Source organism: Gymnodraco acuticeps, unplaced genomic scaffold (assembly GCF_902827175.1).
Source record: "Gymnodraco acuticeps unplaced genomic scaffold, fGymAcu1.1, whole genome shotgun sequence".
In the NCBI taxonomy this organism is placed as follows: domain Eukaryota; kingdom Metazoa; phylum Chordata; class Actinopteri; order Perciformes; family Bathydraconidae; genus Gymnodraco; species Gymnodraco acuticeps.
Window position 1 is genome coordinate 73,647 of NW_022990975.1, and position 18,650 is coordinate 92,296.

At 40.4% G+C, this 18,650-nt stretch overlaps 1 protein-coding gene across 3 annotated transcripts in view; it reads left to right on the plus strand.

The window, feature by feature from the left end:
• The window catches only part of trpm7 (transient receptor potential cation channel, subfamily M, member 7), a 67,452-nt gene that overhangs the window by 26,302 nt on the left and 22,500 nt on the right, over positions 1-18,650 (plus strand). For 2 of the 3 annotated variants that reach the window (XM_034235529.1, XM_034235530.1), the window contains exons 11-19: positions 4,282-4,382; positions 4,810-4,944; positions 5,060-5,113; positions 5,250-5,390; positions 6,724-6,858; positions 6,967-7,244; positions 13,686-13,914; positions 16,429-16,584; positions 17,491-17,634. In XM_034235529.1, the coding sequence (XP_034091420.1) occupies positions 4,282-4,382; positions 4,810-4,944; positions 5,060-5,113; positions 5,250-5,390; positions 6,724-6,858; positions 6,967-7,244; positions 13,686-13,914; positions 16,429-16,584; positions 17,491-17,634 (1,373 nt within the window). Of the gene's footprint in view, positions 1-4,281; positions 4,383-4,809; positions 4,945-5,059; positions 5,114-5,249; positions 5,391-6,723; positions 6,859-6,966; positions 7,261-13,685; positions 13,915-16,428; positions 16,585-17,490; positions 17,635-18,650 lie in introns of those variants that run through there. The other variant, XM_034235531.1, reaches the window with a different exon arrangement.

Sequence of the window (18,650 nt, forward strand, 5' to 3'; positions counted from 1 at the left end):
AGATCATGTTGCCCACATTCCCAGCGCCTCCTTATTTCAACAGTCACCGAGCTGCACGTCTTATTCCTCTTCGGACTCTGTTACCCTGTGTTGTCTTCCCGTCAACTGTACAACTTTTGTCCTGGTTTGACTGTTTATAAAACATAAAGTATTATTACCCAAATATTGGTTACACCTTTTAAGCCAAGTTAATTCCAATTCATTACTTATCTCTTTTTAAATTGACTGTCAAATGACGAATTTACACTCCCTAAAAAAGATTTTAAAATAGTCAGAGAATAATTATTTCGACCTTGGTTAAAGTGAACCTATCATATATTTGAATAATATATTGTAGGGCCATGCCTATATAAAACATGTCTAGTATTTTGAGAAACAAAACTTCCCAAACAGATCATGCATTTTAGCCATGCCTCATTTCGCTCTATTTGCTCTTTTTTAGCCCTGTTTTTGCAAGGGCTGAATCTGAGAAGTCTTCTTCGCTGCTTTTGTGGCAGACTACAGCGCCACCTACAGGCCTGGCATATGTACTCCAGCGCTTTCGAACGGCAATGGCCGTGGCTGTCTCCTCCTGATAGGTGGAGAGTTGGCCATATAGGCGGAGCTCCTCGTTTCTGACGTCAGAGATATTTCAAATCTGTTTCAGTCTGAATCAGATCCGTTGCGGCCCCGTTTTTAGAGATTTGAGTGTGGAGGAAAAGAGAGGGTTGTGTTTTCTGACACTTGGTGAGTTCCCTGACACACCGGGGACACATACTCATGTATAAAAGACGTACAAAAGTGCATTTTGCATGATAGGTCCCCTTTAAGTGATGAGCAACATCATTTGATGGATTCTTACACTGTCTTATGTCAAGGGCTCCGTTTTGAAAACCATTTCAATTTAAAATGGGCAGCACATAATTACACCAGATGCTACTAATTTATATAAAACACATAATTCAATGAAAGTTGTGATCATGATGTGATTTGTGTGGCGATGAAATGAAATAACACCTTGTTTCGACAAAAAAATACTTATGAATGTGTCAAATTTGACCCGAGGATAACAGGAAGGTTAAAAGAAAGAGGAAATGTATCTACAAATATTGGCCTGAATATTTCTTAGTTCTTTCAGGATGCTATAGAGCAGGGGGGTCAAACTCAAATACACAGTGGGCCAAAATTAAAACATCGGTACTAGTCGAGGGCCGGACTGGTTCAATGTTTATTGCAAAACTTATTGAAATGAACTTATTGCACATATTAAACCTGGAACTAACAAAGCTTAAATTATTGCTTATAAAAACAACATTAAACATTAAATAATCAGTTGCATTCATTTCTTATGGCTCTATCTGCAGAGTCATTTCTTATGATTACATTTTCCCACAGGCCAACAACAGCTTAAAAAAACCAAACATGCCCTGTTGTCGCAAGAAAAAAAGTGCAGAAGGAAACATCTTTAAGCAGCACTTTATATTCCTTTAGAGTCCTTTTTTAAAGATGAGTTACTGTTTCACCAAGATGACTGCGCCTAAGGAAGACAGATGTTCACATTTTCAGTCAGTCTGTTTGTCTTTCTGAACCAGTTTTTCCTATCCATCAGCTGCTGTCACTCAGAACATTCCTTGCTTTTGTCTAAAAAAACAACTTGAATTTTCAGATTTGCTGCGCCCATATACATTCAGTTCAAAACACCTCTTTCAGGTGGAGAATTTGTCCCGTAATAGAAAAGGAAACACTGAGTTCACAGCTAGTGAGGAGAACATTATCTCTAGGGGAGTGTTTTTCTACTTAAAGATCCTCTATAGCAGGGGTTCCCAACCTTTATTGTGCCAAGGACCGGCAGATACATTAAAAAAAAAGTCGCGGACCTGTTGTCAATTTTAACTGATTTTAATATTTACTCACCACCAGCAGGAGCAACAGAGGCTAATTGTATGTAACAGCCTGAACAAATACTAGAACAATATGCATCCAAAACATATTAACAACGTTTAAAAAATAACCGGTGTCGTTTTTTGGTTTTTCGGAAAGAAAAAAACCGGGAAAACAGATAAATCAACGTTTTGGTTTTGTTTTGTTTGACGGATAATCGTGTGTGTGTGTGTGTGTGTGTGTGTGTGTGTGTGTGTGTGTGTGTGTGTGTGTGTGTGTGTGTGTGTGTGTGTGTGTGTGTGTGTGTGTGTGTGTGTGTGTGTGTGTGTGTGTGTGTGTGTGTGTGTGTGTGTGTGTGTGTGTGTGTGTGTGTGTGTGTGTGTGTGTGTGTGTGTGTGTGTGTGTGTGTGTGTGTGTGTGTGTGTGTGTGTGTGTGTGTGTGTGTGTGTGTGTGTGTGTGTGTGTGTGTGGTGTGTGTGTGTGTGTGTGTGTGTGGTGTGTGTGTGTGTGTGTGTGTGTGTGTGTGTGTGTGTGTGTGTGTGTGTGTGTGTGTGTGTGTGTGTGTGTGTGTGTGTGTGTGTGTGTGTGTGTGTGACATCGAGATTAAGATTAAACTAATTTATTTTGGGAACACCCGCATGGCTACCTATGGAGTTAGCCAGATGTGTGTAAATTATTGTTCATGGTCATTTGAAAACAAATGCTGGTGTCGGACAGACACAAACACACCGAACACGCTGAGCTGAGCAGAGTACATACACACACACACACACACATATCATGCGCCTTGGTGACTGGACATCTCCTTCATAAAACTAATAAAAGGGGGAGTAATCTGGCAGTTCGATGTGTGTGTGGTTAACACCTAGTAGCCTGCAGTCACTCACTGTTCTGATGAAGGTAAACACAGCGAAGGCGGTGCGTAAAAAGGCACCGCTCTCGGCACGCTGGTGCTGCACTTCTCAGAGGCGGAGTATACGTCCCACTGCCTCCTGATGCTGCAGCCATTTTCATGAAGTGAAGGAGGTTTTCCTTCTATAAACAGCTGCGGGCAGCAGATACCGTGAGAGTCCCAGACACAAATTCATAGATCAAGGCAGACTGGTTTACATACTCTCCTGTTTTGCCAATCCGGTGCTTAAACAAATAGGTCTACACCCCTGGCTGACATGTCCTTAAAATGAAGTCTGAGTTTGAAATATATCTCAAATAATGTATGCACTGCCATTTCCCCACATAAACATAACAGTCTGCAATTAAACGGTTGTCTCCTGTGCGCTCCTCTTCCTACTTGGCGCACCGGTAACTTTCTCGTGCGCACAAGAGGCTGAGACCAGGCTGAGCTGCCGAATCCCTTGGAACATCATAAAAGCAATTTTCAACGGTTATCTAGTGAAAGATTAACTAGGCTACTGGATTAAATAATATGACTGGTATAGGTGCGAACATTAAACACTTTTTGAAAAAAATATTATGATAAAATATTTGTATATATTTATAATTCTGCAAATATTACGATAAACTCACAGCTATTTCGCAGCCTGGCAGTAACACCTGGGGTTGGGAACCCCTGCTCTATAGCACATGTGTCAAACTCAAGGCCCGGGGGCCAAATCAGGCCCTTGGTGGATTTCATTTCAATTCATTTAGCGGGCTGCGTGTTAAACAGGAAGTTTGGAGAAGTCACTGGAAAACACAAGTCATTGCTGTTGTTAAAAACTGCATACGTTGTATTGTTGCACAGGTAGACAAACTACCTTTTTATCTCAGGTTGTTTTAAATACAATTAAGTCATTTTAGTCAGAGAGAGACACACAGAGAGACAGTCAGAGACAGAGAGAGAGAGACAGAGAGAGAGACACACAGACAGACAGACAGACAGACAGACACAGAGAGAGAGAGAGAGAGACACACACAGAGACAGACAGACAGACACACAGAGAGACAGTCAGACAGACAGACAGACCACTCAGCAGCTGGGGGGTCAGCAGGAGAACTGATCCTCTGCAGGACCAGGTCCTCTCTAACCCCCCAGATTTTTTTCGGTTGCGTAGTTTCAAATTCTAGCGCACTCGAGCTGGTTTCTCCATTCTTACCTACCCTACCTTTAAGTAGCACAATTACTCCCTGTTGATATTTTTATATCAAACCCACAAAATCAATTATTTGTACAGTGAATATGCTCGTATAATTAAGACGGCTCCTAGAGGACAATAGAGCAGATCGGTGTGTGAGAGAGACTGAACAGGGATTTACTATGTAGTCTATTCAGCTGCGTTGCTGTATTAGTGTGTAATTGACTATTACTGCCCTGCCCCTGCTCTCCTAACTCCTCTAATCCTGCTAGCTAGCTAACAGAAATTACATAGCTAATAATAAAGCTTCATCCACCTGTGAAAATAATATTTTTTTGTATTTCAGGCACAAACTCGTCTGCCTTCGATCAGCTGGTCCTGACTCTGGCCTGGGACCGGGTGGACATTGCCAAGAATCATGTGTTTGTGTACGGACAGCAGCTCATGGTACGTTCTGTTTATCTGAGTGGGCCACAACTTTCATGAATGTTTGCTTAGCTCAGCGTTAGCTATAAACATTCGGACTCGCCCGAAAACGAGCCCAGAGTCTCAGCTGAACCACAATCTGCAGCGGAGGACCCAGGGGGGCGGACCTCGGCGCGTTGCCATGCTCTGCTTGTTCTGACTGAAACATGAACCCTCTTACAGTTGTCTTCATAAGCTGCCCTTTGTGCTTTTGTTTGTTTTGAAACTAGCGGGGAATCCTAGCTTGTGCCGCGAATGAGAGGATAGAGTATATTTATTTAAGTTTCTTGTGTGTTTTTGCTGTAATGTGGACCTATTTTTGGGCTTCTCTCCTCATCGTGTTTGTTTTTATAAATAATCATTAGCTATTTAAATTTATAACAGCATGTTTTTGTTTGCTTGTTTATAGGTGAGCTCTCTGGAGCAGGCCATGCTGGATGCCCTCGTGATGGACAGGGTGGACTTTGTTAAGTTGCTCATAGAAAATGGCGTGAGCATGCATCGTTTCCTGACTATCAGTCGGCTAGAGGAGCTCTACAACACGGTAAAATAATAAAACACACACCAGCGACGGAATTACAGAGATGGAATTTGTGAACAGAAAAAATACAAAAGTTTTTGTGTGTTGAAATGCTTTTGTGTCTTTTTTTATTTTGTAGAAACAGCAACCCAACAACCCCACTCTCCTCCACCTGGTTAGAGATATTAAACAGGTACAGCCAGTCCAGTTTTTAATACTAATAACGGCATGCATTTGATTTAACGGGTGCTTTCCATAATACTCTATGATAATTGTATATTTAACTAATCAAAATGATCATAATGGTTTGTTTCTGTGTCTTCTTGCAGAGTCATCTACCTCCAAACTATAAGATCACATTGATTGATGTGGGCCTGGTTATTGAGTACCTGATGGGCGGGACTTACAGGTGCAACTACACCAGGAAGCGCTTCAGAATCATTTACAATAATCTACATGGCAGCAATAGGGTGAGTTTGAACTGTTGCAACACCAGAGGGGAAACAGTTCATAGCTCTCCATTAACTTTGTGTTGTGTGAACGTGCCTTCTTGTCACTTTCATCTGGTAGCAATTAACAGAAGATGCCTGAAAGCTGCTTTGGTGTAGGATGCATTTCCAACAGACTCAAAAACACAGAACCAAGTTTCTATAAAAAGACAAAAGTGAGGCATCAACATGTCTGCCCACATGTGCTTAAGCATTTTTACAGTTTGCAACTTGTGTCATCGTGAAGGAATCCGGATAAATCAAAATATCTATGCTGTTCTGACATTAGCTTGCTAACAGCTAACTTGTCTTTTCATAATTGTATTTACCGTACCCCTGGTAGACATAAAGTGCTCAAATAACCCCTTGACATGCTGAAATGTAATTTATGGAGGTAGTTGTTATTGTCGTGCCAACTGTTTTCCTCTCGTGGGTGTGGTATAACTCTCTCTGTATCTAAAATGTATTTTTCTTGGTGTTATCTGAAACTTATGTCTTTGTTTTATGTATTGTTTTAAAGGGGACCTATCATGCAAAATGCAGTTTTTGATGTATTTTATACATAAACATGTGTCCCCGGTGTGTCAGGGAACTCACGCAGCGTCAGAAAATAAAACCCTCTCTCTTTTCCTCCGTACCCAAATCTCTAAAAACGGGGGTACAACGGAGCTGATCCAGATTTGCCGCCAATATGACGTCAAATTGCCGGCGGACCCACAGCACTATCAGAAACGTTGCTATCAGAAACAATGCCCGACTGTTTTGGACGTAATATGGTCGGTGTTTACATTAGCATCGATAACACTCAGAGCTAACCTGTACTGGAGAGCATGTGTGTGAAGAAGCAGGAAATAAAAAGGAACTCACCTTGTGGTATAACCGGCAAGAGAGAAAGCCTTTGAGCTCCATACTGTTTCAGACATAATCCATGATATGGTGTTTTATCATGGCAGTATCTGCTGGTAGCATCTCCCGCATGAGCAGGCATAAGCTCCACCCCTCTTTTTTAAAGCTTTATACCCCAAATCAGCACTTTTGAAACAGGAAGTGAAATAGAGGGATATGAGGCATGGCTAGACTGGGTGATCTGTTTGGTATTTTGCACAAAACACTTCATAGACATGTTTCTTATATATTTGTATATATCTGAGACCTATGCTGTTGCCTAAAAATAGCATGATAGGTCATGATAGGTGACCTTTAAGTGGTTCTTGGCACGTGGATGTCGTAAAAAAAAAAAAAAAAGCTATAGGATTGATGTTAGGCCTGAAAGTATTGTTGACTGAGAATCGTGTATCTTTCTTCTTCTGCGCAGAGGTCGGGGCGCCACCCTGCAGGTCCTGGTTCTCATTTGAGAAAAAATAACGAGTCCTTCAGCATGCAGGCTGACAAGAAGGAGAAGACGAGGCACAACCACTTCATCAAAACTGCACAGCCATACAAACCTAAGGTAAACATTGGAAATAGGAAACAAGGCTTTCCTCAAAGTGAAAGTGTATAACCTATCTCTGTATCTAAGGATTAAAATAACGTCTGCCTCCCCTCCCTCTCCTCCTAGCTTGAGTCTTCCATCGAGCAGAACAAAAAGAGAAGCAAAGAAGAGATCGTGGACATAGACGACCCGGAGACGCGGCGGTTCCCCTACCCTTTCAATGAGCTGCTGGTGTGGGCCGTGCTGATGAAGAGGCAGAAAATGTCGCTGTTCTTCTGGCAGCACGGCGAGGAGAACATGGCGAAGGCGCTGGTGGCCTGCAAGCTCTCTCGATCTATGGGCTACGAGGCCAAGAAGAGCGACGTGGTAGACGACACCTCCGAGGAGCTCAAGGAGCACTCAAAGTAAAGTCTTTCTGTGGTATTAATTCATTATTTATTTGGTTTGTTATTTTATCTTTTCTTGAATATCATTTACCACTGTTATGTATTTATATTTGTTTATTTATTTATTTATTTGTTTAATGTTTTTGTTTGTTTTTTAATAACAAATGTATTTCTTTAGGTATAATATATATATGTTAATAATTTTGTTTTTGGGAGAAGGGGTGGGATTAAATAAATGTATTACATGGTTTAGTTGAATACTCTATTCTGATTGGTCAATTCAGAACACGTGACACTTTGTTAATCCAGAACAGACAGACCGTTGTCAAGCACTTATTGACCGTTGTTAAGGACGCTCACATCTGCACAAAGAAGTCCGTTCGATTTAACTGTATACAGTAAGGCTGCACGGTATTGAAAAAAACTGACATCGCGATTTCCCCCCCCCCCCCCCTGCGGTATATATTGCGTTTTTTTTAACCTGTTAAACCCCAAAGTCCCGGCGGGTACTTTATGAAACACAAGTCTCATAAGAAGCATCTAAATGACCCCTGAGCGAAAAATGCTAACGCACTTTGGCACAGAACTCAAGATAAAAGTACCCTTATTATTACTTATCGTAGCTGCATTTACAAGATATCCGATTAAAGCTGAGGTTCCACAGATTATTTAGGTATATAGTATCATCACTGAGTGATCTGAACTCGGACAGGGGAAGCAAACACAGACATCACAACACGTACCTTTACGTAGCTTCTAGGGTAGATGTCTCACCGTAGCTGTCAATCTGATCAAAAGACAACACGTCTGGCATTAAAACGAGAAAGAAAAAACGCGGCTGAATCGGTTAATCCATAGGTTTTTTTCCATAGGCCAAAATAGTTCCAGATGGCAGATGTTGCTTTTCTTCTTGGAAGTAAATCTTCATTCTCTCCGGTATTGTCCTCCTGTGCCTCGCTCATTTTTTTACCAGTGTTTTGATGGTCTGCAAACTAGAGGGGCGGGGCCTGCTGTTATCTGATCAAGAATGATTGTGATTGATGGTTTGCTGTGAATGCAGGGGAAGTTCTACACACACCAACACATGAACAAATAAGGAGTGAGAGTGACGCGTAGCCAAAACCGGAAGCTGCATACACTCTGGTAGCTACCATTAGCAGCTAACCTTTGTGCTCCGATTTTTACATAAAAATGGAATTATGGATTATAAACAATTGCTTCAAAGCCACAGACCTATGGATCAACCGATTCAGCCGCGTTTTTTCTTTCTCGTTTTAATGCCATTGAACACGTCTTTTGATCAGATTGACAGCTACGGTGAGACGATCTCCCGTAAAAGCTCCGTAAAAGGTACGTGTTGTGATGTCTGTGTTTGCTTCCCCTGTTGCGAGATCGGATCGCTTAGATACTATACTTAAATAATCTGTGGAGTCTCAGCTTTAATCGGATATATTGTATGTGCAGTTTCGATAAGTAATAAGGGTATCTTTATTTTGAATTCTGTGCTAAAGTGCGTTAGCATTTTTTTTTTTAAATGAATACAACCGCACGTCCCTGCGGTGTGAATACCGCGCATGCGCATACCGTGGTTATCGCCATGACACGGTATATCGTTCAGCCCTAGTATACAGTTTGGCTTAAAAGCAAACGGCAAACTGCATAGCTTCGCGTCGGGATCCTGACCTGCCTGTCGGGTGTTCTTTTACCCATAATGACCGCCTCGCTGCACATTATCCCTTGCGTAAACTTCTTCCCACCCCTTTTCCCCTTGTAATTAAGTAGATTATTTGTTTATACATCGTTTAGAATCAGTAATATTTTTGGGTACAACTTTACAATAAGACTTATAAAGGGAATAGTTTGTAATTAATTTATTAATTAGGTTGTGAGCACTTTATAAATCATTAATAAGCTTTTATAAGACATGAGATAAACAGGGCAACTGTGACCGGTTGCTAAGCCTTATATTGGCTACTTAGCTTACTTCGTCTCCTTCATCAGCCAGCATCCTTGGTATCTGTTGCTGACTGAGTTGATTCTCGCTAAGTAGCCAATATAGGGCTTAGTCATCTTGCCAAATAGTGAGCCCACATTTATCTATACTGCTAAGCCTTATTTTGGCTACCTAGCTTACTTCGTCTCCTTCATCAGCCAGCATCCTTGGTATCTGTTGCTGACTGAGTTGATTCTCGCTAAGTAGCCAATATACGGCTTAGTCATCTTGCCAAATAGTGAGCCCACATTTATCTGTACTGCTAAGCCTTATATTGGCTACCTAGCTTACTTCGTCTCCTTCATCAGCCAGCATCCTTGGTATCTGTTGCTCACTGAGTTGATTCTCGCTCAGTAGCCAATATACGGCTTAGTCATCTTGCCAAATAGTGAGCCCACATTTATCTGTACTGCTAAGCCTTATTTTGGCTACCGAGCTTACTTCGTCTCCTTCATCAGCCAGCATCCTTGGTATCTGTTGCTGACTGAGTTGATTCTCGCTAAGTAGCCAATATACGGCTTAGTCATCTTGCCAAATAGTGAGCCCACATGTATCTGTACTGCTAAGCCTTATTATAAATGGTAGTAACTCATTAATACATGGTGATTTGTTTTACACTTTACAACAAGGCTCCCTTTTGGCAACTATAAATGTTAGTAACTCGTAAATAAATGGTCATAAGAGATGCCAAGAAACATCAAGGTGGATGGGGGGGGAATCCACTCCACAGATGACTAAGCCTTATATTGGCTAATTAGCGAGAATCAACTCAGTATTGGCTACTTAGCTTACTTGGCTTAGTCATCTTGCCAAAATAGTGAGCCTGTGTTGATGTATGAAAATTATGATTGTACTGGTTTATAGATGGTTCTTAATGATTAGGCAAGGCAAGGCAAGTTTATTTATATAGCACCTTTCAACACAAGGCAATTCAAAGTGCTTTACAAAAACGAAAGACATTAAGAAAATGGCATTTAAAATCAGTCATTAAAAAGAAAAGATAATAAAATAAACATTAAAAGAAAAAGTACATGGATAAAAGTTACAGTGCAGTTTAAGATGTGAATAGTTCAATTAAAAGCAGCGGCAAAAAGAAAAGTCTTTAGTCTGGATTTAAAAGTAGTCAGAGTTGCAGTGGACCTGCAGTTTTCAGGGAGTTTGTTCCAGATATTTGGAGCATAATAACTGAACGTTGCTTTACCATGTTTAGTTCTGACTCTGGGGACAGAAAGCTGACCAGTCCCTGAAGACCTGAGAGATCTGGATGGTTCATAATTTAGCAGGAGGTCAGAAATGTATTTTGGGCCTAAACCATTCAGTGCTTTATAAACCAGCAGCAGTATTTTGAAATCTATTCTTTGACACACAGGAAGCCAGAGTAAAGACTTCAGAACAGGAGTGATGTGATCCACTTTCTTAGTGTTAGTGAGGACTCGAGCAGCAGCGTTCTGAATTAGCTGCAGATTTCTAATAGATTTTTTAGTGAGACCTGTGAAGACACCATTGCAGTAGTCGAGTCTACTGAAGATAAAAGCATGGACACGTTTTTCCAAATCCTGCTGTGACATTAGTCTTTTAATCCTAGATATGTTCTGTAGGTGATAGTAGGCTGATTTAGTAACTGTTTTAATGTGATTGTTGAAACTCAGGTCAGAGTCCATGACTACACCTAGATTTCTGGCTTTATCTGTTGTTTTGAACATTGCAGACTGAAGCTTAGCGCTAACTTTTACACGTTCTGCCTTGGCTCCAACAATCATTACCTCAGTTTTATCTTTGTTTAATTGGAGAAAGTTCTGACACATCCAGTCATTGATTTGTTCAATGCACTTACTCAGTGTTTGAATTGGAGCATAGTCTCCTGGTGAAATTGTTATGTAAATTTGTGTGTCATCTGCATAGCTATGGTAACTTATTTTGTTGTTTTTCATTATCTGAGCCAGTGGTAGCATGTAGACGTTAAAGAGAAGAGGCCCCAAGATGGAGCCTTGAGGAACCCCACATGTCATATTTGTCAACTCAGATGTGTATTTACCTATAGAAACAAAGTTGTTTCTGTCCTTTAAGTAGGATTCAAACCAATTTAGAACTGTTTTCGAAAGTCCCACCCAGTTTTCTAGTGGGTCGAGTAATATGTTGTGGTCAACAGTGTCAAACGCAGCACTGAGATCTAATAATACTAACGGTACGTCCACACAGCAGCTTTAGACGAATCTTCCACCGCTTCCAACGCTTCTCTGCCCATTGACTTTGAATGGGGATGATGTCACTTTGCCTCGCTTTTCGCCGAACTGCATTGTGGGGGAGCGAAGCGAAGATTTCCAGGATTTTCAGGATTCAAAAGTTGAGCAATGTTCAACTTTTGAAGCGGAGCTGGAAGCGTCAGCCAATCAAATCCCGTTTATGCAAATCTGACAGTAGAAGCGCTAGCCAATCAAACCGCGTGTAAGCAGGGAGAACCAGACCGCAGTTCATTTCCTCATATTCCAAACGAGAAATTACGGTAGCAAATCACCCGGTTCTTTACGACCTGAACTATTAACAGGATACAAACCGGAGGAACCAGGCATGGAGGGAGGTGGCAGAGACAGTGGGTGAAACTGGTAGGTTTTCGCCTGTTTGGGGAGTTTATATATATATATATATATATATATATATATATATATATATATATATATTGCTCGCATAAAATCCCCGGGGTTTTTTGCTTTGTATGTCGGGGGCGGGAGATTCCTGTGATTGGTTGTTGGTCGCGTTGCTCGCAAAAAATCCCCAAGCTTTCAGACACGCCCAGCTCCAAGATTTTCAAGATTTTTGAAAAGCTGCTGTGTGGACTTACCGTAACACTGAAGTTCTGCCACTGTCTGTGGCATGGATGTCATTGAAGACCTTTACAAGAGCAGTCTCAGTGCTGTGGTTTGGACGAAAGCCTGACTGGAACACATCGAAACAACTATTTAAATGCAAGAAATTACTCAACTGTTGAAAAACAACCTTTTCAATGATTTTACCTAGAAATGGCAGGTTTGATATGGGCCTGTAATTGTTCATTACTGAAGCATCTAGATTATTCTTTTTTAAGAGCGGTTTAATGACTGCAGTTTTCAGGGCCTGTGGAAAAATACCTGAGTGAAGAGATTTGTTTACTATATGAAGTAGATCTGAGGCCATGCAAGGCAAAACATCTTTGAAAAATCCTGTTGGAATAATATCAAGGCAGCAGGAGGAGGATTTCAGAAGTTGAATAATGTCCTCTAGGTTTTTATCATTAATCTGATGGAATTGTGTCATGGTGTTTGAATTGATATTAGGTGGACATAGGGACAACACATTTGCTGTACCTGATGCAGAGGCACTGACTGCTTGTCTGATTTTCTGAATTTTGTCAGTGAAGAAGGAGGCAAAATCATTGCATGCCCTGGTGGATAGAAATTCAGAGGCTACTAGTTAGTCTGTCGACGGGAGCAAACAAGGCACGTGCATTGTTTTTGTTTTTGGTAATGATGTCGGAGAAGAAAGACTGTCGTGCGTTTTTCAATTCCAAATTATAAAGGCCAAGTCTCTCTTTATAGAATTCAAAGTGAACCTGGAGATTTGTTTTTCGCCACCTACGTTCAGCTTTTCGACACTCTCTTTTTTCTGCTCTCACGGTCATGGCCTTTCTCCATGGAGATATTTTCTTGCCAGACACTTCCTTTACCTTAGTTGGAGCAATGGCATCTATAACATTTTTAATTTTTTTATTAAAATGATCTACTAGCTAATTTACTGAGATGTTAGCAGGGGCAAGTGTGGAAGAAAAATTCTGAGTAAACATTTCCCTAGTGTTTTCAGTTAAATATCGCTTTGTGGTTACCTCTTTTTGGACATTTTTGTGAACAGAAAAGTAAGTTCTCAAAGAACACACAGGAATGATCAGAGAGTGCAACATCAGTCACCACAACCTTAGAGATATTCAGACCCTTTGATATAATTAAGTCCAGAGTGTGCCCCTTATTGTGCGTGGGCTCTGTCACATTACTAGTGTTTACAACCTAATTCATAACCTAATTATAAATAAGAGGGTAGTCTTATTGTAAAGTGGTACCTATTTTTTATTATTTGACACTGCTTCATTTTGTATTGTATAATAATTCTCATGTTAATTTTTGTATTATTGTTTTACACATTCGAAATAAATCTAATCAAATCTAAAAATGACAGGTAGCTATAAAGTGCTCACATCTCTCTATAAAAGTGAAGGTGTGCTAAACAAACTGTTTATTGATGCTGAAGACTTTCATTTCTGCCGCTGCTTCTAATTGAAGTATTCATATCTTACACTGCACCTTAACTTGTATTCATGTATTTTGTCTTTTTATGTTTATTATTGCTTTTTAATGACTGTTTTTAAATGTCATTTTCTTAATGTCTTCCATGTTTGTGTTGAAAGGTGCTATATAAATAATCTTGCCCTGCCTTTTCAGTGAGTTTGGGACGTTGGCAGTGGACCTGCTGGAGGAGTCGTTCAGGCAGGATGAGACCATGGCCATGAAGCTGCTCACCTACGAGCTGAAGAACTGGAGCAACTCCACCTGTCTGAAGCTGGCCGTCTCCTCCCACCTGCGGCCCTTCGTGGCTCACACCTGCACCCAGTTCCTGTTGTCCGACATGTGGATGGGACGGCTGAACATGCGAAAGAACTCCTGGTACAAGGTTCATGATCCATCTAGATTTTTATTTTTGGCAACAAATGAAAGTATACGTGTTGAATGCTTGCTTTACAGAGGCTGCTGAGGTTTGATGGTGCGAGTCAACAGTCTATGAAAAGCTTAATACAAATGTTAAACCGTGCTGCAGTGGTTTAATAGTTGTTACATGAATGCATGTTTAATCGTTTATTTGAAGAGGGACAATGCATATTGATGAACATTTAAAACAAATAATGCTTTAAAACGTAAACATACCGGATTTTAGCTTTGAGCTCATTTCCATCCGTAGTCCCTCACATATGACATTTAAGAACATGACATTTGTATACATAGCAAAAATAAATACATTATATAGAACAAGAGCAGCATACAAGCATTAACCACATGGCAGTACAATGTAGTGCAGCGACCAGTGTTTTCTGTGGATGAATACCCCTAAGGGGGGGGGGGGGGCAGGCAGGCAGTCAGGCAGTCAGGCAGTCCATGTAAACATTTATAAAAAAAGTACATACTTTTAAAAGACTTAAAATGGTCAAAACTCAAGATAATTGTGTTTTTCAAGGATGGTACAGTGGTGGTATGAATAAGGCTTTCTGTCAAACACCTTGATAGCTCTCTTGTACAGCTGTTCTATAGGTTTCAGGTTTGTGGCACAAGCAAACGACCAGTTTGTCAAACAGTATTCAATGGGGGATAGAATCATACAGTGGAGGTATGACTTTGCAGCATTGACAGTTAAGAAAGGTCTAATTTGTTTAAAATGTTGCAAGTTGAATTTAATGGTATTGGATACTTTCTTAATATGTTTCTTAAAAGTCAAGTTTGAGTCCAGTATGACTCCAAGATACTTGAAGTGGGAGACTAGTTCTATTTCTGCTCCGTTTCAAAACACATTGGATCCTTCGATTTTGACTGGTCGTTTACTGAACATCATGCATACTGTTTTTTTTTGCATTTAACTGTAAGCAAATGTTGTTCAGCCAGTGTTGAACTTTGTCCATAGTATTGAGAGGCAGGATGTGATTAATTCAGTGTTTTTCCCATGTTTATCAGATGTTGTGTTCTGCGGTTTGAACAAAGGTCTGCTTTCATATCTAATCACAATTTCAGTCGGAGTTCTGTGTTAAAATGCCACAATGATTATTAATGATGATATGAGCAATAAACAGTTCATTAATACTCTTATCTCAAGGGACTTCCCGGTGCAAGCATTTTCTGAAGTGTAGGTCAAAACCTGAGCAACTAAATTCAAATGTAATTGCTTTTATCATAACATTTTGGTTATGACCTGGCTCAAAGGGCCACAACAAAGAGGAGACACACCATATCAACGGTTAGCAAAATATGTTTATTAAAGCAAGTGGTTCAAATTAGCAAAATGAATCAAGTGCAAAGCAAGTAAAGTAACCCTGAGTTACTGCAATAAGGCGGCTGGATGCAGCACAGCCACACCCTCTCCAGATGACCCCACATGGGTATCACAATATCATAACACATTTAGATTAGATTACTTTATTGTCATTACAAAATGCAAGCACAGTGTAACGAAATTAAGGAGGGTCTAACCAGAGTGCAAAACAGTCAGTTATATACACAATTATCAGAAGTATGTACAAAATAAATGATACAAAATAAAGGTACAGATGGGAAATGTATAAATAAGAATAAATACACGGATAATAATAAATACAGTGAATACAGTACTGTATATACAGCAGTAATGTGCAAGGATAATTGCGCTTCAGCACACGACAACGCTAGGCAGTCTGGGACAGCGTGGGGTTCATTGTCAGCAGCCTTAACAAATAGTTGTTAAGATACTAATAACAATGTGTGTCCTTGGGCAAGACACTTCACCTGAACTTGCTCCTGTGGGTATTGTCCACAGTGACCATTGCATGTATAAAAAAAAATATGTGTAATGTGTATTTGTAAAGCACTTTGAGCATCTGGAAAAGCGCTATAATAAATGTAAGGAATTATTATTATTATTATTAACAATGACTTTTCTGATGTCCTAAATGTTGTTTTTGTTCAAATTGAAATTGGACACTAGTCTAGCATGCAACGAATTTTCTTTCTCATTTCTTTGTTTTGGGTGAGCAATAATATCAAACAATTTCAAGTATTTTAATCAGGCTCGGGATAATTCCAGCAGGGCTTTGGCTGTGTTATTCTGTTCTTCTATGACACAGGCAAAATCAAGACAGAATATATTATAATTAGAGAAAAGCCAAAGACTAGTTTGATGTCTACTTGCGCAATAAAACACTATGGATAGATAGATAGATAGAGAGGTACTTTATTGATCCCAATTTGAGAAATGTTTGCGTTGCAGCAGCATAATATACATGTACATAAGAGAAACTAAGACACAGAAATAAACTGTCCAATATATTTCAGAAATAGAAATAAAATGGCATTAAAAAGTAAAAAAATAAGCATTTATGTGTCATTCAAAGTACTTTCTTGACAAATAAAAGGTCCCACACCCACATTAGTGCGTTTGTGTCTCCAGGTGATTCTGAGCATCCTGGTGCCTCCGGCCATCCTCCTGCTGGAGTACAAGTCCAAGGCCGAGATGGCTCACATCCCTCAGAGTCAGGACGACCACCAGATCACCATGGAGGACAGCGAGCACAACTTCCAGAACATCGTTGATGACATCCAGATGGTGAGATCTAGAAATAGAAGAATGAAAAGCCACTTTATTAATCCCACAAGGGGAAATGTAGGTTTTCAATCTGTTGTATAGAAACGCAGTACAGATACACACATGCTCAAAAATGCTTTTTTTATGGCGGTGTGTCAGTATATAACTATCGGCTATATTCATTATTGTGCAATGCATAATACAGCAGCACTGTCTTTGGGACAACCGGTAAAATAACATGTGTTCACAGCATATGGCAAACGTGACACACAGTATTACAGACGTATTATAGGAGCTGAAAGTAAACTTTAAAAGGAAATAAAAACATAATTTTTGAGTTACATTTCTTTCTTTGTTAAACAGAGCTGTGAACAGTTTGTTGTCTTAAAATAAGAGTAGGAGACATATTAAGATAATTAGATTGAAAAACACTTTTCTTGGACTTAAAATTAAATGTTTTTCTTCATTCAAATGTGCCAAGTGCTAGGACTGTCTTAGGGAAGAAAGCTTTTAGATGTGCAGCTCCACTAACATGGAACAGTCTGCAAAAAGAATGGAAAATTACCAAGCTAGTACCACTACATGTTTTTAAAGCTCGGTTGGATGCTACAAAATCAGATGCTGTTGGTACCTGTACTTGTGGTTAAATATGTAAATTGTAATCCCTGTACATTTTGCTGTATGATGTCCTTTTGTTGTTCTGTTGTTTATGTTTTTATGTCTTCTTGTAGAACCTACTGCTGCAGGTCTCCCTTGAAAAAGAGATCATTGATCTCAATGGGATTTTACCTGGATAAATAAAGGTTTTGAATTGAATTGAATTCCTTTGTGTGTTCCCCTCACATTCTCCTCTTCACTCTGCTTTCCTTCTCTTCCACTCTTTTTATCTCCACTGCTGTCTCATTCGGGCCACTTCAACCTCTGCAGGATGTCTTCAAGGAGGCCAGATCCAACGACAACGTGGAGACAAAGAGCGACATAGACACACAGATTCGCTCCAGGAAGCTGCCCCTAACCAGGAAAATATATGCCTTCTACCACGCTCCAATCGTCAAGTTCTGGTCCAACACGGTATGGAGATAAATATCCACACATCCACACATCCACACATCCACACATCCACACATCCACACATCCACACATCCACACATCCACACATCCACACATCCACACATCCACACATCCACACATCCACACATCCACACCTCCACACCTCCACACATCCACACATCCACACATCCACACATCCACACATCCACACATCCACACATCCACACATCCACACATCCACACATCCACACATCTACACATCCACACATCCACACATCCACACATCCACACATCCACACATCCACACATCTACACATCCACACATCCACACATCCACACATCCACACATCCACACATCCACACATCCACACATCCACACATCTACACATCTACACATCCACATCTACACATCATCCAACCGTCTGTTTTATGGTTGTTTATCTGGAGAACAGGAGAGGATGTTGCTAGTTACCTACTAGGAGCAGTAACTTAAAGGTCCCCATTATGCTGTTTTTCATTACTTTATTATAGGTCTCAGATATAAACAAAACGTGTCTCTGCAAACAGATCATTGCAGCATCCCATAATCCCCTCTGTTTCAGCCCTGTTTCAAAAGTGCTGATTCTCTGTCTGTTACTTTAGATGAAAATAAGGATCCGCATCAGTTGCGCCACTTATGTGACAGACAAAAGAGTCCATTCTAATGTCTAACACTTAATGTGGAGAAAGAGATGTCCTGTATGGGTTGATCTGTTGGTAATGCCTCGGGGTTCCGGTGGGCATGTAAACAAATGCATAATGCTGCGCTATACTTTGCGGCCTCACCCGGTTGCATAGCGACGCTTATTGTTTAGGTGTCTTGATAAGCAGGTAGTCATATCATTAGCTAGAACTAGCTGGATCTGATCGATATGGACATAAACGCGAGTGAAGTCTAATCTGGCGGGAGAGAGACATCAGCTGCTGCTGACGAGTCGACACGCAGTTCTGCATGAGCACATGCAGCGGTGAGCGGAGCAAAACACACACTTCAGGTT